General features: G+C 41.6%; 2 protein-coding genes across 5 annotated transcripts in view; both read left to right on the top strand.

Moving 5' to 3' along the window:
- The window catches only part of PAMR1 (peptidase domain containing associated with muscle regeneration 1), a 55098-nt gene extending 43492 nt beyond the window's left edge, over window positions 1-11606 (top strand). Inside the window, exons 7-12 of one of the 2 annotated variants that reach the window (XM_038138944.1) lie at window positions 913-1083; window positions 3740-3952; window positions 5511-5577; window positions 7701-7933; window positions 9300-9595; window positions 10553-11606. In XM_038138944.1, the coding sequence (XP_037994872.1) occupies window positions 913-1083; window positions 3740-3952; window positions 5511-5577; window positions 7701-7933; window positions 9300-9595; window positions 10553-11089 (1517 nt within the window). In that variant the 3' untranslated portion in view covers window positions 11090-11606. The remainder of the gene's footprint in view (window positions 1-912; window positions 1084-3739; window positions 3953-5510; window positions 5578-7700; window positions 7934-9299; window positions 9596-10552) is intronic. The other variant, XM_038138945.1, reaches the window with a different exon arrangement.
- A 3077-nt stretch (window positions 11607-14683) lies between these two features.
- The window catches only part of SLC1A2 (solute carrier family 1 member 2), an 89639-nt gene continuing 80809 nt past the window's right edge, over window positions 14684-23513 (top strand). Inside the window, exon 1 of one of the 3 annotated variants that reach the window (XM_038137547.1) lies at window positions 14684-14703. Coding sequence is in view for 1 of the 3 variants with exons in the window: in XM_038137546.1 (XP_037993474.1) it covers window positions 16070-16086 (17 nt within the window). In the remaining 2 variants the exon portion in view is untranslated. Of the gene's footprint in view, window positions 14704-15292; window positions 16087-23513 lie in introns of those variants that run through there. The other 2 variants (XR_005257041.1, XM_038137546.1) reach the window with 2 other exon arrangements.

The following is a 23513-nucleotide window of genomic DNA, read 5'->3' as shown; positions in this document are numbered from 1 at the left end:
TGCCACAGGATATTGTGGACACCGAGTATGTGGTTGAGTTTGGAAAATACAAAGACAAATGAATGTTAAAAAATATCAGCAAGGTATGTTATACCAAAAATACTGTTGTAGTTCAGGTAGTCTTTGAGATTCAGACTTTTGAATGCTGATAGATTATGCCAGAAAAGTATCCTACATGCTTGTTCTAATTTTATAGTCCTTCCTTCAAATCTGTTGTTTACCCCAATTGGACAGGTTTATGTGCTGGGTGGACCTTAGCATGGTTGGCTTGATGCTGTCAGAGAAATCTTGCTTTTGATGCCTAATTTAATAGTTACTACTTGCAGTAGTTATATAGAACATCATCTGTATTTTTCCAATAGAACAAATCCTGTGGAAAAGGTAAAAACCCCAGTTTAGTAAATATCAAGGTTCCTTTTTAATGTTACTATGTTAATGTTTGATTTACACAAATAATGATCCTTTATAATTTCTGAAACGTTATCTGAAAATCCACATAAAATGTAAAGAGGTGTTTGAAAGAAATTCAGTATAAGGCTTTTAAGGGTCTAGATTTTTTTCTTGATCACGCATGGTAGTTCATTCAAAACCCTTGTTAAGATGGAAAGTATTTCAAATACTAATATTCTGAGCAAATTAGCCCTAAAAATTCAAACATTTATGTACATGATTATATGACATTTCAGAGTAATCCTATTGAACCTAAGATCTAGATAGGTTTTGAAAAGTGGGATGTAAATGTGTGTAGAGTTGACATCTAAACAACTTCTAAAGATCAGCATATACTGGTCTTCTAATTTTGACTCCTGGGTCCATTGTAATTAGTTTTTCTATGTTCTAAGTAAAGAATCATCCTAACACAGTCCTGTTTTTGTAATAAAGTGGATTTTTTTGAAATATCTGAACTGTCAGTGGTGATGTGTAGGACTCCAGGTGCTCCCGCTCATGGTACTGTGGAAGGAGATGACTTTAAATACGGGGCCCGGGTTTACTTCAAGTGCAACGCAGGTTACAGCTTAAAAGGCAGCCGTGTTGCCTACTGTCAGCTTGATGGGATTTGGTCAACACATCATCCTGAATGTGGTAAGGTCACTTTAACTTTTAATTCTTATCAAATATTTTGGCCAATGTATTCCCATGAAACTAGACTATCTAAATCTCGCTTGAAATTTGGTAGCTCTGTGACATAACATGTGCTTTTGTCTTCCTGTCTTTATGAAGCAGTAGGAATTCTTATTTTACTCTGCTGGAACCCCAGCCTGCAAGACTTTTTTTTATATAAAGGTCTGACTGAAACATCACTTTAGTGAAAACTAATAACCTCAAAGTCTTTAGGCATGTATGCTTCTTACACATAGAGAGAAAATGTCTAGGACCAAAGCCAAGGGGGAGACATAGTGCAACAAGAATGAACTTCTGTTACTTGTGTGTCTGACGCCTTCTCTGCAGAAGCGCGGTGCACTCTGTGGAGGTGAATAGGAGCTTACTGTGTGAACACTAGACTGTTTTTTTCAGTTCCCATACTAGTTAAAAATTGATAAAAAAGAAATTTCCATACATTCTGACTGTGCAGGATGGCATGCCTACCATTCACATTGGTTCACCTGTAAAATTCCGTCTTGACATCCAAAGAGACTTTAAATTTTCTTTAGTTGATTTGCATTGCACAATTTCATTTCTGTATTCCAGAGTAACTTGTTTCAATTGATAAATTGTTTTATAACTGTGTTATGTCAAACAATGCACATTTTGGGGGGAGTGTTGTAAAATGGCTGTATATGAGTTAATTTGAAAGAGCAAGCAAGAAGTATTCTTCTATCTAGAGAGAAGACTCCAATTGCAGTAAATGCAATGTCAAGATCATGCCAAGTCCCTGCTGCATGATGGCCCTGGCTAAAGATCTAAAGAAAGAGCAGTCTCTAGACTTGGCAGTCATTGAAGTGCTAGGTCTCTCCTTCCCAGATGTTTTCTCTTTGTTTTTATTAAGTCAAAAAGGTTATAACCCTGAGCCTAAGGAAGACAATTACTGTCAAAGTACTGAAATAAGAGAAGGCCTTAAGTGACTTACGTGGTCAAGATTTGGTACATTTGGAAACATGCACTGTGGTGATCAGATGATGCCTCCAGGCCAGCCATCAGTGCAGAAAGCAACTTGCAATAAAGCATTATTCTGTGGGGAATTCTCTGTAGTCTTTAGCTGCTATCAAGTTATCAGTCACTTAGGGTTCACAACTGAGAGAGCCTGTGAGGTACACAGAAGGAAAATGGAGCCAAATGAAAAGGAGACAGGGCTCTGCTTTTCCCTTTCTTCTGATGGAGAGGAAGTTTAGAAATCCTTGTTTACTGAATATAACTTGTGGAAAAGTATTTAAGTACATATATAGCCTTCAGCATATGCTAAAATCCAATGCTTGTAAAGAAAACACTGAAATATAGACTTGGCTTGAATGCTATACTCACTGCTAAAAGCACATTCTCTTCATTGGAGTGGCATTGTTATGGCTGGCTGTGTGTTCACATGCTTTGCTGAGCTGGGCTTTGTCTGGTGGCACAAGGTATGACTTTGTGACAGGACAGAGCCATACCTTTGCACTGTAATGTGCTGATTTCACAGCAATTTAAATAAATGTCCAAGTGCTTTGTTATATGTTGGTGCTTTTGTGAACTGAGGCTCAGCAGGCAGCCAAGTCTGAAGCACTAACATGAAGAGGTAATTTTGGGTCAATTGATATGTCCCAGCCCTCTGGGCACTCTGTGAGCAGCACCAACACCAGCTGTCTGAACTAGATGTGCACTGGTTATCATGCACTGAGACACCAGGCAGAGAAATTAAACAGAATTGCATGTTAGTGTTGTCCTGACAAGAAAACAGAGGTGAAATCCAAAGGAAAAAAAAAAAAAGTACCTTGTCAGCTGCTAAATAGAAAGAGCAGAGGAGATAAAAATAAAGGAAAAATAATCTTCTAGCATCACATAGTGAATACTATCCTCCAGATTTAGGCCAAAATTCTAAGTTTATTCAGAAAAAAAAACACAGAAAAACCAAAACCACCACAAGAATTAAAAATAAGTGGAAAATACTGGAAAGGAGGAATTAAAAGAAGCTTTATAGGCAGAATATAGCATGAGCAAGCATTTCATATTAAATTTTTATTGTCAGTAAATACATACATATGTTCTCTTTCAATTCCTGTATTTCCCTGGCTTATTGAGATATCTCTTTCAGTGCTAAAAAACCAAAATGCAACCAAACATAAAAGCAAAATTAAGTAGTCTAGTTTTATTATCCAAGTGCAGTGAAGTATTGAAAATACAGAAAAAGGGAAAAGAATGCCAAGGGCCTGTTTCCTGCAAATAGTTTAAGTGCAGTCTTTTATGCTATTGAAGATGCCTTGTTATTATTAATAGGACGTTAACATCATGGAAAGTCAAGGTTCTTTTTCAGGATTGTCAGCTACTTCTTAAGGTTTTAACAATTTGAGAATTTTTACCAATTTGAGAATCTTATGCTTTCAGCAAGACTGAAGTGTGTATTATAAACAGTCATCTCTATATTATAATTTCTTCTTTAATATTTGACATATTCAAAGACAGGGATCCCAGATGGGTCTTGAAAAGGCGTCTTTAATAAAGTCTAGATTGTTTAGTAACATCTGAATGAAATGCCAAGCAATTTGATGGGTGAAAATAATGTAGTGAACCTGATAAAATGGTTACTATCTTTTTCCCCTACCATTAGTTCTAGAAGAAAAAAACTGCTCAGATCCTGGTGGCCCACTCAATGGCTACAGAAGAGTAGTAGAAGACACTGGGCTCTTGAATGGACGCTATGCAAAAATTGGCACGGTCATTGCTTTCTTTTGTAACAACTCGTATGTTCTTAGCGGCAATGAACAAAGGACCTGCCAAGATGATGGAGAATGGTCAGGGAAGCAACCAATCTGCATAAAAGGTACTCTACAAATTTTTTTACTATAGCTCACACAGGCTGCTATGATTTTATTTGATTGTGTTTAATATCATTTGCACCGAAAAAATGATCATATATGCCAAGAGTAAGCTGTCTGGCTGATACCTGATACTGAGTTAAAAAACTCAGTATTTGTAATTTGCCAGCTCTGCTGGCTGCTATACTCAGACAGAGAAGATGCCAATGATTTGAGAAGATTCCATCTTCAAACAGGGAAAGGAATGTTCCCCAAGACTCTTATTACCCTCATTCTAGGACTGAACCTGAATAAGATCAAAATCAAAGAAGATCAGGGGGGAATTGAAATAGAATGAAATAATTGTCTCATGCAACAGTTAACAATCAGTTGCTGTCACAGGGAATAACTGTCCTTTCACAATCCTTTTAAAACAATGGGACCAGTCATGAAAGCAAAAGGCAGAGCCTGTACAATATGATTAAATGATATGTACTCATCAAAACTCTGCATCATACCTTCAAATCCTATGCTGCTGACCTGGAGCTATTCTACTAAGTGTGTATGAAACCCTGAATGAGTGAGTGAGTGAGTGAGTGAGTGAGTGAGTGAGTGAGTGAATTTGGGCTGGGGAACTGCTAAATTCATTTTATGAACACAATTTCTTGACATATGGGTTTTTTAAAAACTGAAATGATGATAATATAAGGAAATATGTCTGTCCCCTGGGTAATTGGCTTTATTCTGTAGCTTTAGATGAAAATAATCTCTCCCTGAAGCATATAGTCATCTGTGGAAAGCATCTTTATTGATGCTTACTGTGATACTGACATTATGGTTAACACATATATCAATCACAAAGAACTAGATATTGTTAAATTACACAGAGAACAAGTGCTCAGGCATACAGATAAAATCCATCCTGCAAGATTCCTTTTCTTCCACTCAGGGAGGCAGGAAGGAGACCCTGGCAGAGTTAATTGAACTTGATTATTTTATCCTAATCTTAAAGTAAGTAAACTAAATATGCAAAACTAGAAATCTCAGATCTCCTTTCTGTTATTTTACACATATTAAGGTTAATCTGAAGTGTTCCTTTGAATCAGAGCCTCCAATTCCTTCAATAAGTGCACAAACAGACTCCTAGAAGTCCATAATATCCTGCAGCTTTTCTCTGTATGCCAATTAGCTGTGTGGGGCTACACAGATGGAAATGAAGTATTTTTACATATAATTCCATTACTGGAAAAGTTTGCTCTGATACAAAACTATCATCCATAGTGGTGCAAGTGTGGCATTCAGACACACTGAATTGATGGAAAAATCTTCCTCCATGCCTGAAGGTGCCAATGCAGACTAGTTCAGTAGCTTCCACTGTTGTAAATGGGATAGATCTTGTGAACTGTGAAGAAGTATTTTTCCAAGGCTTTAGGTTTTAGGATTGTTAAAGCACGTAACTTAACTGCCTCTTTTCTTAATCCAGTCCACTATAGTTAGAGAGAGGAAAGGTTGGAAATGTGTATGGACCATAGCACTTGAGCTGTGAATGTGAAAAAGTACTGTGCAACATTATATCTTTTCTAGCCTGCAGAGAGCCAAAGATCTCTGACCTGGTGAGACAGAAAGTGCTTCCAATGCAGGTTCAGTCAAGGTGAGAATGCAATATGTCAACTACAGTTTAAAGAAAAAAATGTGATTGCTTTTCCCCTCCTCTCCTTTTCACTCCATGTGTTTAGCTGCCTGAGCAGTGATTCCTACAAATCCACTGATAACTGAGCAATGAGAGCTGCTGGGAGGGGAGGTCTGATTGAGCACAGGTTGTCAGTTGCTGGAGGCAGCCAAGAAGAAATGCACAGATAGAGACAGACAAACTACAGGATGATGCTGGAATTCTGCTTGCAAGCTTGAGAACAGTCTAAGAACAGTTCCTTGGGGCTAATGAGGAAAAATATGAACATGTGCCATCTTAGTGCACGGGGAGAGCACAAGGAGAGAAGAGGGGATGGCAATGCAACCTGCTCCCAGTAAGTTTCACCATCCAAAGCAATACAGCATAATTTATATAGGCTGGGTGTAAGGGAGAGGAGAAAGTAGAGTAGGAGGGGAGGAAGGAATGAAAGATTAGATCCTTCCTGGGCTTACCCTTCTGATGATTTCTTGAAATAAACCCCATCAGAATTAGATATGTTGCAATGTTCAGGTTCATTTTTGTCCAAGTAGTAATTTCTCATTTCAGGGTTATTTTTGAAGTACGTGACTAATTTAATTTTCAATTCAGTGCAAGAACTGTCCTCATCTTTGGTCTTAAGAACAGTCATATCAGGTCAGAATAAAGGTCCAGCTCAAGTCATATCCTGTCTCTGGCAACAGCCAGTAGCAGTAGACAATATGGGAGGAACAAGGCAAACATATACTTCCCAGTCACTCTGCCACTCTCTAGGTCTGTGATGTGTGATTGTAGAGATGGCCCTGAGAAGCTGACATGGGGCTTTAGTAGCCATTAGGGGCTTAAATTAATTAATTTTCTTGCTTAAATTACTCTATTAACTTTTGAATACAGGTCTTTTATGTTTCAGATATGAACACCAGCTGTATTGAGAGAACATACATGCCCTCCCATCCATAAGATGCCATGAGATGATGGCATCTCATGTTTGTGGACTGTTTTGAATCCCTTGAAGTAGAATCTCCATTTAATAGGTCAATAGTGAGGTGAAGTCTAGATTATGCAATATTGCAAGTTACCTGTGAGTTTGGAATGGTACCCTGGCAGTCTAAGTATGACCACAGCAGCTCTCATCCTTTTTCCAAAATACAAGAGACTTGCCATTGCTCTTGTTCTTTGTAACTTTACTTTCCTGTATCTCCTCACAGACTGGATATGAAGGAGGTGTCTGTGTCTCTCTGTGATAAAAAATGAAATCATCATGAGAAAAAAAAAAAAAAGAAGGAAGCCTTTTCTGGATGTAGGCAGTACCAGAAATCTCAAAGGAAACTAATTTCCTGCTGAATTTTTCAGGCATAAAAAGGGGTGTTTGTTTTTGTTGGTTTTTTTTTTTTTTTTTGTAGATATGAGCTTTTAAGCGTTAAAGCAAGGGACACATTCTAAATGATAAAAATTTAAGTATAACTGTAGTCAAGCTTATGGTCCATATCTATGCTGGTGCATATATTTATTTCTTAATATGTGCTCTGTTTCATATAATCAGTACAATTTCTAAGTGGAAGCTTAGCAATTATGAAATTATAAACTCTGTGGTGAGGCAATTATCTCTGTTAATTGCTAAATCAAGCAACTTTAGCAACATCATTTAATCTGAATCAATTCCTAAGACTGTCTATTAAAATATTCACTAGAGAAAAGAGGTGTCTATCTCTCCTCTACTGAGAATTAATTATGACAATACCAAATTCAGGTATAATTTCTTTATTTAAAAAATGGTATCTCAGTCCTTTTGTGAATGGAAAAAACTTCCACATTCAGAGGCAATTGATTTCAATTCAGAAACTGTAAAATGAAAAAGAGACACAAATAGGATATGTATAAACATGTGTGTAATATAATTATATATATGTGCAGATATATGTAAATAAAGTAGTTGGGATGTAAATGGGAGTATTACTAAACTATGCAGGAATTATGTTTTTTCCTTATTCTTTTACAAGAAAACTTCACGTGATTTTAAATGATACTTAACACAACTGGTGATAAAGTTACGGTAATGATTGCTTTTATAATATTATAATTATTGTGTTCTTTGTGCCTTGAAACAGAGAAACACCTTTGCATCAACTTTACTCTTCTGCATTCAGCAAGCAAAAGCTTCAAATATATCCAACCAAGAAGCCAGCCCTGCCATTTGGAGAACTGCCCCCAGGGTACCAGCACTTGCACACTCAGCTCCAGTATGAGTGCGTTTCTCCTTTCTACCGCCGCCTGGGCAGCAGCAGGAGGACTTGCCTGAAGACAGGAAAATGGAGTGGGAGAGCCCCTGTGTGCATTCCAAGTGAGTCTCCAAAGGAAAAAAAAAAGTGCATATCTCTTGGGTGAATGAGGGAACAGGATGTGTATGCATGTTAGATATTTAGGGAGTCACAGCAGTGTAGGCTGCCTATACTTCCAGCTGGGAGAAAGGAGCAATAAAGCTTGAAGGATATATGTGTCCTTTTATCCACCAGTAGAACTTGATGGTAAAGTGATCAGGCTTTCAGCACTGTTATTTGCCATTAATTTTTCTACTCTTTTATTGAGCAGGAGGTATAGTGAGTCTTTCTCCTGATTTGAAATAGCTTTCTACTACCACTTCATGGTTTTCTGTATTATTTACTACAAATGGGATTCTTTTTTCATTTGTATACTTTGGCACACAGCTGACAAAACCATCAAAGTTTAAGCAATAGAAGGGAGAGTCTGCAATTTTAAAGAGGCTCTTCCTTTAATAAAACTTGCTAAGGAAGGGTTCATATTGCAAACTATAGGTCTAGATAAAATCTAATCTGGACGTGGTGCACAAAGTAAGTTAGAGCAAGAACGTCACAAGATTTGGTAAACCCCACTACTGACATCAAGCAAACTGTGAAAAGTAGATCTTAAAAACAAACAAATTTTTATTGTTCTTGTTTGTGGTTTTACTTTGAGATGATATCATGTATTTTGAAAAGTATCACATTCACTATGGACATGCACACACTACAAGCCAGGAAGAAAAAGGCTCCTAAGGGAGACTAAAAAATGCAACAATGCAATGTAACTCTTTCAACTGAAGTTAAACCTTTCATGATACAGAGGATTTTACCCGAGGTCCAAGAATGGATAACACATTCCTAGAACAAGGCAGAGCTTTTTCTTTTCCCTAGGATGACTGTTGATTTAGATTCATTTGCTTCAACATTCTTGTCGCAAGGCAAGTCTGTTCTTATAGGCATGAATTGACCTGTGCAAAGATTTGTGCCAAGAGGGGCCTCAAAAATACACTGTGACTGCCTAGGGTGAATTTTAGTGCACTAATGGCTTTATGGCACTTTATGATAAACAAGAATGAGGGGTGTTCTTTTCATTTCTTTCTGCAGTCATCTCATTATAGTGCAACTTGATAAAGTTGTGAAAATTCACCCGCTCAAGTGCTAAATCCACATTCCTACTTTACTCAGGAATTCAGATAGTAATGGAAAACTTGAATATTGTTTTAAAAAGCTATATCAAATACTCCTATAATTTTGCAGGTTAGAGACAGAGGCTAATTAGACAACTGTCCTTCACATTTATCACTGCAGTTTAGTTTCTTTTGGCACAATCTAAGAAGGAATCAAGAGTAATGCTCAAATTCTTTTGGGGAGAAAGTGTTACCTAATTTTTGCTTCATGTTTCCTTAGTCTGCGGAAAAGCAGAAAACATCACCCTTAAGAAGGCAGTGACCTCTATGAGGTGGCCATGGCAAGCAGCCATCTATCGCACAGCCAACGGGGTGAAGGAGAGCAGCCTTCGGAAAGGGGCCTGGATCCTGATCTGCAGCGGGGCCCTGGTGAATGAGCGCACCGTGGTGGTGGCAGCCCACTGTGTCACTGACCTGGGCAAGACCATCGTGCTCAAGACAGCAGAGCTCAAGGTGGTTCTGGGCAAATTCTACAGAGATGATGACAGGGATGAAAAGACCATCCAGAACCTGAGGGTGAGTAAGCCCAACAGGAGTGAAAAATGATGAGCACAGGTAGATGCTGATCACATCTGTCTTCTATGGGGAGAAAAGGGTGACCCTTTGGGCAATGCACTCTCTTACATGTTGTTCTTTGAAATGCATGTGTAGAGACTCAAGTGGAATGGCATAAGAAGGGCCCATGCTGTAGTTCATTGAATTCCTTGAAGCCATCCAACTCATACATTCACCCCTAATTAAGAAAATAGTGCAGGTTCTGTGGGCCATAATGTCTTGACTGATACTGCCAGTAAAAAAGTAGAAGAGATGCCAGCTACTGTCAAAATTGGTTAGCATAATTTATGAGGGGAACACTTGTGCTCTAAATCCTGGTTTGATGCCATGAGCACATTTCACTTCTCAGCCCCAAGGCCCTACAGCTCTAAACTGAAAAGAAGTTTATGTCTGACTCCAGCTCCAAAAATAGCACCTTGGTTTCACCAGAGCGATTTGCTTTTTTCAAGCAGAACTAGAAAGGCTGAACTCAAAATGAGAAATACAGCAATTTTGGTTATGTGTGTCTCTTTTTGGGGGGAAGTGTGGGGTGTGTGTCTGAGTTAATTAATGGAATTTATCCAAAATATCATAATTAACTTGATTCTTTCCCTCCTGACTCCTTTGTAGTTTCTTTCTCTAATCCCATCTTTTTCATTCTTTTCCTGTAAGAAAATATATTACTTTTTTTTACAGTATTTTTTTATAGCAATCCTATGTGTTCTTATAGGATTTCATTAAGGACATGAGCAGTAATGGCTTGGCCAATATTATGTAATGTATTGCATGTTTCTTATTTGAGTGGAAGAACACCATAGATGGGGGTAAAGGAGAAGTATGCAAGATAAACTAAAATGTATTTTAGTAGTATGGAAAGAGTGCTGCTGACCTGCCATCGCTGTTAACCCCGCAACTCTTCCTACTGTGTTTCCTCTCCAGATTTCTGCCATCATAGTGCATCCCAATTATGACCCTATATTACTTGATTCTGATATAGCTGTCATAAAACTCTTGGACAAAGCCAGGATCAGCAGTCGTGTTCAACCCATTTGCTTGTCATCTTCTCATGACTTGACTTCATCCACAGAGGATTTAAAGATAATGGTTACTGGCTGGAAGGTATTGGCTGACATTAAAGATCTCGGATACAAGAATGACACAATCCGCATGGGAGTTGTTCAGATGGTGGATTCACTGTTGTGTGAGCAACAGTATGAGGATAATGGGATACAAGTCAGCATCACTGACAGCATGTTCTGTGCCAAACAAGACCACACAGCCTTTTCTAATATTTGCCCTGCTGAAACTGGTGGGATTGCTGCCATAACTTTGCCAGGAAAAGCATCTCCTGAGCTAAGGTGGCACCTGATGGGATTAGTGAGCTGGGGTTATGATAAAACTTGCAGCCTAGAACTCTACAGTGGCTACACCAAAGCTCTTCCCTTCAAAGACTGGATTGAGAAGAATATGAAATAAAAATCTGAGTCTGGAAATGGCATTTTATAATATAATAATATCTCTCTCAGTCTCTGCTACTTTAGGCTTCTCATCCCAGTGATGAGACACATCTGGGATAAGGTTAAGGCAGGCAGCCTGGTAATTTGTCCTAGGATCAGATATTTCATCAGGCTACTTTTACTTAACCCATGACAGAGGGTCTTAGTGCATGAGAAGTTTTGCCATATTTTTTCTGTCTCCCCTGGTGGGAGGACGATGCTCTGCTCCTGAGTCTGACATGCAGAAACAGGACAGTAAATTCTGTCTGAAATTAATCTGAAGTGGGGAGCTCCCTGGAGAAATTGATGGTGAGCCTCTCCCAAAGATCTGTGTGACTGAGTGGATTAAGAGCCTGGAAAGAGTAGCCTGAATTCAATATGACAGGTGAGCTTGTTGTGGTATGTGCTGTCTGTATTCCCATAGTACAATGTAATCTTCTTCCCTCCCAAGTACTTTACACATTTAAATAAACCATGGTTTGTTTTTTTAACCTACATACTCATGTCTGAAATTATTTAGATTCATTTTTGCTTTATCTGTGTCACACTCTTGGAACACTCTACTGCCCTTGTCTCTTTGCATGTCACTCTCACTTGGAACTCTTCAGGAACACTAAAATGCAGAATCAGCACAAAATTCAAGGGCTATTTATATACATAAATAACAATATTCTTTTTTCTTAATACACCCATTCCTACAATTGTACACAAACCACCACCATGAAATGTACAGAGAAGTTCTCTTTCACCTTGTATTCTAAACAGATGAAAGCACAAAACATATTTTAAATATGTTTTTTCCAAGTGGGTTATTTCATAGAACTATGAAAACCTCTGGAAAACTTTCTCTTCCCATTAGTTCCCATATATTTGTGGTGAAACTTCTCCTCTGTAGCTCTTCAGGGTGAAGAATAATGTCCAGGTCTCACACTTAGCAGAAACCTTTCTTGAACTGAGGCTGAACTGTTTGACATCAGAGGGTAAGATTCTCCTACTGGGCATGTTGTCCAGGCAGACACCTGGGTGTCCTCATGGTCCTTTGTCACTGCTCTTTCACTAAATCATTCTCTATTCTCTATTCAGTCATGGCTAAAGACTAGGGATTAACCCTATAAAAGTTGGGGAGAAGAGACAGTAGTGACTGTCTTCCATCAGTAATGATTTCTTGGTAAGTCATATATGACACTCTGGAGTTTTTAGGACCTTCAAATTATTACAGTGCCCAAAACAGCTTACAGCCGTAGTTGGATGTGAAGGCTGGGAATCTGATGAAATGATTTAGTGCTCTTACCAAGAAGGACTAAGATCCTGAAGTAGTGTTCTGCCTATCGCATGGCTACGGCAACTTGAAGTTAGCTAGTCTGATTTGAGTTCTGATTCTCTGCTGCTGTAAAATCTCATTACAAGTTTCTTAGCATTCAGTAGTTTCTACCCACTTTTGAATTTGAAAACGGCTGCTAAAAGGACAATTAGTTTTGGACATCGTTCCATGTAATTTATTTTTTATTTTCTTGGCAGAAATATTTGTTGTGTATGCTTTTGCACTTTCCTTGTTTTCACTGGCAATAGGACCACATGATGTTGCTTAAATCAAAAAGTTTAAGGGCTACAATTAAAGTATATTGCTTCTCTTTATCTTGTTTGTCTGTCTTCTCCTGCCAGGAGATTATGCTTGGCCGACAAAGTGCATGGCAACAACAGCAACAAAAATCCTGCATTAAATGTGAAAAACATGATGTGTTTCATTCCTCTGCCGGGAGGAACACATGCCAATGAATGTGTGGTACTCCCCTGCTGACAGAATGGGTTAGAGTAAATTAGGTGTCAGTTTTGGAGAAGCACAAACTTGCAGAAAGTCAACATGTGTTTCTTCCTAACAGCCATGACAAAGAGTGAAATGAGAAAGCTCTTTCTTGATTACATTAAATGAGAGTTTCTACACTCTAAAGAATTATTATATTATTTAATGGTAAACAGAAATTATAAAGACCTATGAGCTGGTTGTCTTCTCAGTTAGGACACCATGACTGCATTGCTTTCCATAGTACTATTGCTCTCCACTGCTACAACTGAGAGAGACGAGGTTCTAAATGCTTTTTTCTCTTTTTAGGTTTTGTCCAGTCCAAACAGATCTGCAAAGGTCTGGTTTCATTCCAGCCTTAGACCTCACTCTTCTAATTTTTCTAAATATCAACCATATTTTAATATTTACTGATCCTCTAACTGCTTCTCAGTGTTGAATCCCATCCCCATTTGGCTTCAAATCAGCTGAAAGTTTCTGGGCTTGGACAGCAACAATATAGCTGTAGATCACACAAAAGTACATTCCTGAAGAGGAACTTGTAGGAATTAATGGAATTAAAATCTCAGGAGGTTGCTATAGCTGTACATGCACAATACTATTCAAACCCTTCTTTTCACAGCCATGATGCTCATCGAAGAAAGCAGAAGTAAGAAGATAGCCAGATACCTCTCAATCCCAGGATTCAGATTTTAGCACAGCCCTTTACGGGAGGAGGATGAGGTTGCAGCATTTGCTTCTATTTCTGGGCCTCAGTCATGTTTGAATCCCAGATTCAAATCTGGCTATCTCTAAATGCCCACATAATGTTCTATTTCTCTGGTTGTATGAGATAGGTATTCACATGTATGAGTGAGCAGTCATATCAACATATCCAAGCACCTGCACCATGTCAAGTATTCCCAGGAATTACAAACCAGCTTGTCCATCCTTTCTGTCAGGCTTACCCACAGCAGTTTCCTGTTTACAGACTGAGAGAACTATGCAGGGGTTAGCATCTAATGCCAATAATGAGGAAAAATAGGGACAAATGTTTGAAAAAAACCCAATGTGTGACCTGGAATTGCTAATATCTTTGATAGCTTGACTCTATTTTTAAGATGTAGAACTATTTCAAACATCTCTTTCTAAACAGGTGAGGATCTGTGCCATCTGTTGGAGAAAGGGTGTGAAATAGCACAACATGGATAGCAGCTCATTTTCCCTCCAAGGAAAAAGAGCTGTGCATTCTGGAAAGGCCATAAGGATATTGCTATGGAAAGAGGAGAGCAAAACACTCTCTGCATTCTTATTCCCTCCAACGAGTGTATGTTTTTCCTTTGTATGTTTCAGGGCTGCATTAAATGACTTCCAAAAGCCAGGGTGCTTAGCTGAAAAATAGCACTGAAAGGAAACGGACATACTGAGATACAAGCTCTTTTCAGGCATCCTCAGTTACTCTCATAGAATTGCCCTTGTACAAGATTTTTGTTGAAAGCCGACGTCCATGGTAAGATTACAAGAAAAAAAATGTGTATTTGATTAGGACTGGGGATTGCGTGATAGGCTGCATCCTGCCATTTTTTAAGGGCAAGTAACTGGAATTGGCCTGGTTGCAGGAAAAGCATCCTGGGGGAGTGGGAGTGGTGCGGAGGGTCAGGCAGGCTTTGCTCAGCTGTGCAATCCCTGCAGCCTCCCAGCTCCTTATCGTGTCAGGGGGTTCCGCATGGCTGCTGGCCTCCCGTGCCACCTCCTCGCCGCAGAGGAAACGAGCTGCGGCAGAAATGTTTGGTCCCTGTTAAACGGGACATCAGGTTGGTCAGACTTGGATGGAGAGACAGCACTGAGGTTGGCGGGCAGAGCCCCAGCTGAGGGAAACGGGAGCGAAGGCGTGTGGCAGTGTCCGGGCGAGCGTTCTGTGCCCCAGCACCAGGGTGCGGGTACAGAAATTTCCTGCCTACGCTGCAAAAATGCCCAGGGCGACCCCCGGGCCGGGATCCGCCGGGCCGCTGCCACGCGGGGCGGGGCGGCGGCGGGCAGCGCAGGTAGGGGCGCGGGGCGGGCCCGGACGAGGCGCGGGGAGAGGCTGCAGCCACAGGCAGGACGGTGGCCGCCCGCCGGGGCCGCGGCGGTGCGGAGCCGGGCCGGGCCGGGCCTGCGGGGCCGCCGGCGGCAGGTGGGGCCCGGGCGCCGCGCCGCGCCCACCTGCCGGCAGGGGGCAGCACCACCCCGCGCCGCGCCCCGCGCGTCCCTGCGGGCGGAGGCCCCGCTCCCGCGGCCCCTCGGTCCCGCCGGCGAGCCCCGGCCGTCCCGGTGGGACAGCAGGGCGCGGATAGGGGCCGGCCGGGCCGGGCCTCCCGGGAGGCTGCCGCCGTCTCGGCCCGGCGGCGCAGGTGCCGCGGCTGCGGGGGCGCAGCCTCTCGGCCGGGCTGTGGGACCCCGCTCGCCGGGGCACGTGCGGGTGTGCGGCGGCGGCCGGACACCCCGAGCGGGGCCGCGTGTGCGTGTGGGTGTGTGCGATCGCGCCTTCCCGCGGCTCCCGGCCGGCTCCCCGGAGTCCCGAGCCTGCCCCGGGAGGCGGTGGCGGCCGCGGCGAACGGGGCAGGTCGCGGTCGGCGGCGCCCGGCCCTCCCCCTGCGAGGGGCTCGCCGCCCCCCCCCGCTGCTGCCAAGGAGCTGTTGGGGGGGATTTATAGGAGTAACAACGGCTCGTGATGTCAGCCCGTGCCTAAAATAGAGAGGGATTGACTGCAAATCCACGGCTCGAGGGCTAAAGCTTCCAATCCAGCCTCAGCCAGCGCCGCGCCGATGTGAAGTCGCCCCCCAGCTCTCGCACACAGCCGCGCAGACACGCACACGCTCCCCGCGGCGAGGGGAGGGCGCCGGGGATCGCAGCCCAGGTGCCAGCGCCTCCTCGCCCCGCCGGCCACTGCTGGGCGGCCGCGGCGCAGCAGCGCCGGTCCCTGGGGCACCGAGAGCCTGCTCTGGGACGGCGGGGTGGGGGAGAGCCGAGGAGCGGAGCTGCCGGATCCTCGCCCTGCGGAGCCCCCAGGATTACAAGGAATTGCGTGCTCCTTCCCAGACGTGAGCGAGGGTTATACCAAAGAACCATCCTCCTTCGCGCCCTGCTGTCCAAATTAATCCCTTGGACCCTTGAGAAGACAGGGTTTTTTTCGGAACCATGGCATCGACAGAAGGGTGAGGGGGACCATCTCTTGGGTGGGAGGAACGGGAGGATGGGGGAGATGCCCGGCATTGTTCTTTTGGTAACAGTTTCCTGTCATCTGCTTCATTGTTAATCCTTGCCCCTCGCCATTCCCTAACACAATAATTGGGGAGCGAGAGGAAACGAGAAGCAGACGATCCACATATAGAAGAGAGCGAGGGAAAAAATTTCAAATATGAGCCACGGAAAAGGTCTTGGGTTTCCTTCCCATCACTTCTTTATTTAACCCCTGGAGGGCAGATCAAGCTTAAACCACCTGCCTGTGAAAGAAGAGTACATGTGAATGGTTCACTCAGAAGGGAGAGGGAAGCTTCTTCCTAAATATAACAGTAGTGTTAATAACAATAACAATAATAATAATAATAATAATAATTTCAAAAATAATCGAAAACCTGTCCCCCCAGCCATCCCTTCAAAAGGCAACAAACAAATCCAACTTCTTGAGGAGTTGTGCAATTTTGCAGTTCTGTGCCAAATGCGTTAAAGTTCTAGCTAGAAAAATGCTGGGAAGGGCAAAGGGTTCTACAAGAGGCTTTAAAGAAAAGCAAACACAGTTCAGCTCTGGTAGCGTCCCCTGGAAGGAAACCGTTGTCCCTACCCATGCCCGGATTGCAGGAGTCGCCCACTTCATCGCTCTGATGAGGCAGGGGGCTTGTTCAGTTTACAGACTTGCTAGTTGTAGGAAAGAAAAGAAAAGATTTCATTGATCTCTGCTTGCCCTCTTATAACACTACCTGGTATTAGACTGTGTTTAGTGTGAGCCTCCCCTTTATCCCTGGATGTTGTCATGTTGTATCAGCATGATCTGCTCAAGATAGGACTCTCTAAGGACAGGGTGCAAAAGGAAGCTCTCTTGATATTGCCTTTGTGTCTCACAGGCTAAAAGACTTGCTGAGCTGATTTAAATAACCCAACACATGTCTGGGAAGGTGTGCACACAAGTGTCCCATTAGCTGGTCAGAAGAAGAAACTGACTGTGCAGCGGCCCTCAAGCAGTTGGCTTGGGAGGAATGGAAGCTTAGAAAGTATTGGTTTGGGTTGCTTTGGGAAAAGGACAATTGCCCAGTCTAACAGAGGACAAATATGTGAGGCTCTTTGGCTTTTCTCAGGACTGTGACAGAAGTCATTAATTTATCATTTGCTATTGCCTTACCTTTGTGGGGAATTTCTGCACTGAATTTATACATTTTTTTGTTTTGGTGGCAGTGCAGCAGTTTAATCTGCCCTATGTAGCATTTTCTCTGTTTAACTAGCTACTGTCAACAAATGATCAGAGCCATGAAAAAGAAGCTCAGAGGTGGAAGGACCAGCCTAGGGTTGCAGCTCTTTCTCTTCTGTATCCTTGGACTACCCCAACTATCTATCACTCTCCTCTGGATGGTGCAGTCATCTGCTGTTTGTATTCCACATGAGGTGGGCTGTAGAGGTCTGTGCTTGTTTTGGGTCAGTGATGGAAGGTGGGATCAATTGTACAGGAGTTTAATAAGAGGTGCTGTGTTAGAGAGATCTGTCAGCTTTGGATGAAAGGAGGTTTTAAATGTGTGTAGAAAGAGAGGTGCTTTTAAAAGAATTCGACTGAATAGGTGGGCTACAAAAGATCAGAGTGCTGAAACCAGAAAGGCTTCAGTAGGTGCATGCCTTTGTTTTTCTTATGGAACAGAGCTTAATTGTCAGGGTGAGAAAAGAAAAAGTTTAGGCCTTGTTTTCAAACCTTGTAGGAAATTTACCTAGACTAAGACAAACTGAAATTGTTGTTTGGTATGATTCAGTTCACGGTCTGTGACAGCCGAAGGAGGTGTGGAAAAAGAAGTTGAGTGGGAAGCGTTTCAATTGTCAATCCGTGTTTACCAGTAAGAACCTCATCCAAAGCTGAATTCTCATCTTTCTCTTCCCTCAAGTGAAAAGCTGGGGGTAGAGATTAGCTTTCACTCTGGCGTAAAGGTCAGCAAAAAGAGACACCAAAAGGATCATCAGGGAAAGTGAATATTGACTGGACCTTGTTCAAGAAATGCTTTCCACCAGCACTGGCACAATGTGAGAATGGTGGCAGAAACAGTGCTCTGCTTGCAGCAAAGGGCACTGTCTCAGGCACACACAGGTACATGGAAAAGGACCTACTGGAGGTGGGAACAAAAGGAATAAACTCCATATTTATATCTAGTCACTCTTGTGATGTTCAGCTAGATATGTTAGATGAGATCAGAAATATATATATATATAAAAAGGTTTTATTTTGTGGTCTTAAAACGGCTCCAACTACAGTAGTTTTTGTAGTGACTTATTACTCTTCTAACAGGGAAGCTTATGTAAAATCTTCAAAGTGAGGGTGTCAGGTGTGTGACAGGATGTTTAATAAACAACAAAAGGCCCTGATATACATACAGAGGAAGGTAAATTCGTGCTCCATTGTTAAGAGTTAGTCGTCACTTGCAGACAGGATTTGCTAGGAAAGATTTCCTTGCCTGTGCCTTTCCATTCATTCTTTTCTTTCAATATTTTATTTGGTTAAGCTTATCCATGTATGGAAATTTGCTGCACAAATCTCTTTTCCAAGAGGATGGTCAGCAATGGGAAACTTCAATTGGAAGAAAATGAGAAACATTCAACAACATGGCAAAATCAGACCCATGTGCCCTCTGGGTCTACCTTACTGTAGTTCAAGCTAGTGGGGTTTTGGTTTATGCTGTCTGAATATTGAAGTTTTAGTCTTTCTTTCACAAAATCTCCTGACACAGATCTCATTACTAAGATGGATTTTTGGTGTTTAGCTGGTGCTGAAAATGAAAAATATCCTGTTCAACGAGGAAGGGCTAGCACCGAGTATGGATACAGTTCAAGGTTTCTTGTTTTTATCTTCTGCTTAAATGTCCTCTGCGGGCCGTGACTTCAGGCAGGATGCTGCTGGGAGACCTGGCCTCCTGATCTGTGCTGGCAATGCCTTTCACAAGTGCTTAGTGTGGTACAAAGATCCCAGGACGTGAGTCCACACCCACAGACTGTGGTGTCTGGTGTAGGGCTCAGTACATGGTGGGTTGATCTATGGAGATTTACCAAAGCAGAGCATTTCAGCATTTCCTTTGCTTTTACAGGATCTGGATGGGACCTAAAGGTTACATGAGATTGACTGATCAGTTGATGCCCATGCTTGCTTTCAGACCTCTGAGCAAAGTCCTTGCTTCACATGGTTTTATTATGGCTCTTATCTCTCTAGTCTTACTAAAGGAAAAGAATAAAGTGCCACTGTTTTTCTGGTTATTTGTTATTAAAAAAAACCCTTTCAGAGTGCTGATTTAGATACTCTAAAAATCTAGAGATGCGTTTGTATTTCGCCTCTGAAGAACGGAATTTTCAGGTATGAAGCTTGGTTTAGGGTCTGCTCCTTCAGGAATATAGCCACTAGGAGACACTATCACTGCATCGATAGAAGAATTTAAACAGAGGCAGAGCAGGTGTGTGAGCCGGGAGCTCAGCCCTCTGTGTGCAGGTCAGCCTCAGGGCAGCCCCTGCCTTTGGCTGGGCAGCCCTCTCCCAGTCCATGGGCATGGTTAGGGAGTCAACATGGGCCAGTGGCCATTCCCAGTGGGCACTTTGAGTGAGATCACCATGTTTTGCAGAGGTTACTGATACTGATGTGGGCTCTTCCACTTCCCTTGGTCTCAGTTCTGGAGAGTGGTCCCAGGCAAGGTTTATGAAAATCACAGAGATGTCACCTGTTCAGATTTGTGGTGCACAGTTAGTTAACAGGCATGTCTGTGTGTGTGTGTGCATGTGTATGCACTCTGCTAACAAAATAAGTCAGTGAAGTGGAAGAGTATGAAACATTACTGTGTTTGAATAGACAGAAGTCTGGGTAATTGCTTAGTGTTGTGTTTTGATTAGTGAAATAGTGCTTCTCAGTTCTACGTACACAATATAAATGGTGTCTGTGTAATATGAAATGGCACAAATGCAGTGCTCCCATTCTGTTCACACTAGCAAATAAACTGCATGGTGGGTGCAGAGATCCCCACTGTGGTATTTGACTCTATCAGTATCTTACTTAGATGGAAACAAACAAAAAATCTCATCTGAGGTCCATTCCTCCTCTCCAAACTTGGTTGTTTCTACATTTGTCTATAGATACTGCTATCTTCATCACAGGTTGCACTGTCTCTGAAACTGCAGTTTCACTGTCAGGAGTACTGTTTGTCTGTGCTGCCAGATCACCAAACAATAAAAGTTTGGTCCAGACCAGAGAGCATGTGATCTGATTTCTCCAAAATTAGCCACAGCTGTGGAACCCACATAGGTTTTATACTAGCTGTAGTTGGATGGTTATTAGTCAGCATAAGTTAACACAGGAGGCACAAATAATAAATACCTTACTGGCATAAAGCCCTTTGAATACAAGTTAGCATGCCAAAATTCTTTGAACAAATTCAAACATTAAGAATTCATTTACTACACAGGATTATTTTTTAGTCATGCAGCTGTGATGGTTTTGGATCTTGGAGCAGGAGTCATAAGCCATTTGCTGCATTGTCAAGGCAAAGCCTGAAAGGGAGATTGCCAGCATGTATTATGCACCTAGCCTGGAGACAACATGGCACACCTGGGTGAGTCAGGAAAACTAACTTGGCATTTCATCGTAGGGTTCAGGCACCTACATAGGAGCGTGGGTTTTCAGGATCTGCCGCAATATATACAAGCACACCCACACATTTCTTGTCATCTGAGTTCTTCTGTAATTTACCCACAAAATTTCTCTACATGGAAACTTGAGGAATTCTTCTGGCACAAATGTTTAGATACTTCAGAGGATGAAATCTTCCAAGTGCTCTGACTGTTATTTTTACACAGGATTTGATGAGCACCAGCATAGGATGAAGATGTTTTACCCTATGCTCTTTCTTAGACATTTTGTGGGACAGATGGAGTGAATGTTGCTTGGTAATTAGTCATATCAGCTGTGGCTCTGACCTCATTTCACTGTTGTCAATTGCAAATCTCTCATCAATTTCAGTAAAAGACAATTAGGCTTTGCAGAAGATAACTTGTGATCCTTAAATGCCACAATAGTTCTCATGGGCCCAACCTTCAGTCTAGCCTTAAGATACCCTTTCAAAAAGAAGTTGTCACCTAGAGAGCAACTCCATTTTTATACATATTCAGATCATTTTATAGATACACAGGGATTCATATGTTTTCTATAAAATCTACAGGTGCTTATTTATTTTGAACTTTTTGGAAACAGCAGGTTATATTATTGGATTAGATATATGAAGGGAGATAGCACAATCTTAAAAAATGACTGAAGTTTTCAAAAGCCTTATCTTACCATAGGTTTCTGTGAGATAAATGTATGTGTGTGTATTTATGTATATGTACAGCCTTCTCCGTGGACATACGTGTAGATGTTTGTATACAATGCACTAAGAAGTCAGCCTACAAAGCAGTACTGTATTGCTGTACTAGCAGATTATGGCATTTAATTTTCTCTTCTTCATTTTCCTGTTTCCCCTTGATCTACAGGCTGCCCCGAAGAAGACTGCTAAAAACAGTAAATGTGTGAGCAGTGTTTAAAGGGTCACAGTGCTTCAGTTTGAGTAACATTAAAACTCTGTCCTCTTTCAGAGGCAGTGTGGTTGGCATGTGGGTTCCTTAGTGGTGTTGGTGACAGTGGGAATGCTGGGACTCTGTGTGGACATGGATCCCACACTAACAAGAGCCTCAGTGTTGGGCTGTCTCTGTGAAGAGTTGTCTCCATTCCAAAGCAGTCTGTGCATGTGAGGGGTGTGGGGTGAAGGTGCAGTGCTAATGAGTGACCATTCATCTTCAGTACCTTCTCATGTAATACCTTTCCATTTTCTGTGGGATTTAATTCCCTTCACCAGCAGAATGTGTTATAATGCCTGCTATTTAGAGCAATTAATTGTATGATTTCTTGAAAACGCTGGCTGGATCTGTCAAATCCATCATTTCTGTAATTGTCCATCCACTAATGAAACTCCTCTTTTGCCAACTCAGTACAATGTTTCACACAGCTTTAGCCTCCAGCTCGTTACTCTAAAATGTTATTACCAGAGGCGTACAAGCAATAAAAATAAATGTGCTTTTATATACTTAATCCTACTTCTGTATTAATTTTAAGGCTCTCAGTGTGCTTGAAGTTATACGACAATGAACTACAATACATTTCAGTCCTTGGGAAAGAAAAGACTAAGTTCAAAGCTCATCATATTTTCTAACTTTTATCTTCAACATCTTTGATTGTACATAAGCAATTCCAAATTTGGGATCCTTACAGGAAGACCTAAAAAAGGACCAAGGCATGAAAGAATTAAGGAATACTCCTGCTAATTACAGGTATCTTTAGGAGACCAGTGTGGAATTCAAAAAAATGCAGTATTTCAGGTTCACTGCTATGTCTGAGAAATCAAATTAATTGAAGTGTTTTAAAGAACAAAAGATAGAATGAGATTTTAAAAAGTAAAATAATTTAATTTTTACTTTTCAAAAATAAATTCTTAGTTTCATCTTCACTTAAGAACACTAAAATGGTGGGCCCTCCAATATAAAGGAAAATTTTTCACTGTGTATTAAGGAAATATTTTGAATAGACTAAGACAATATTTGTCTTTTTTGTGTTTTTCAAGGTGCCAACAATCTCCTCTTAGAGAGTTGTAGAGAGCAATAAAGTCCCCCCTCATCCTCCTTTTCTGCAGGCTGCATAAAATGGCATATCTGATTCTGTCTTCAACTGGTTCAGTGGTGTTGCTTTCAAAATTTCCACAAATTTTTGAGCCTTTTTTTTTCCCTGTCAATCTCATACCCTGCAAGTATATTTTGCAGATTTTCACAACTGCAGTTTTGCAGTGTTGGTTTTTAGTACTGGTAACCGTATTTAGGCATAGAGGCTGCCTGCCTGAATGTTCAGTGAGCAGGATGCTACTGCCACTCCCAAAGTCAAAGTCCTTGAGCCCCATCCATGAATTGAGCTTTTTCTTATTCTCTGATAGCTCACTATCAACTGCATCCCTAATAAGAGGATAATCAACAGCACCTCTGAAGTAGGTATTTTGGGGCAAGCTTAATTTATCATCTCTTTGGCAGATTAAGAATAATCAGAGGTGTATCCAAGTGTAAAATCTGTGTGAGTGAGAAAATGGTCAGTTTGGTCCTGGAACACTTACAAAGTGTGCACACAATGCATTCAAACTGATACTTAGCAAAAGTGTAAATGCATTAATTTCTCCCAGGGAAAACAGGATCTAAGGTTGCATCACCTGCTAGTTCACATCTCTGTGTGATTCAAGTTTGTCTCACTTAGCCCTACTGCCAAATTTGTGCTTCACATCTGGGAATGACTGCACTTCTGATTGACTGGTGGCCTCCTCAAGCCATACCATGTGGTTTCCAG

The sequence above is a fragment of the Motacilla alba genome, chromosome 5 (genome assembly GCF_015832195.1).
Source record: "Motacilla alba alba isolate MOTALB_02 chromosome 5, Motacilla_alba_V1.0_pri, whole genome shotgun sequence".
In the NCBI taxonomy this organism is placed as follows: Eukaryota; Metazoa; Chordata; class Aves; order Passeriformes; family Motacillidae; genus Motacilla; species Motacilla alba.
This window is presented reverse-complemented; position numbering and strand designations above follow the sequence as displayed.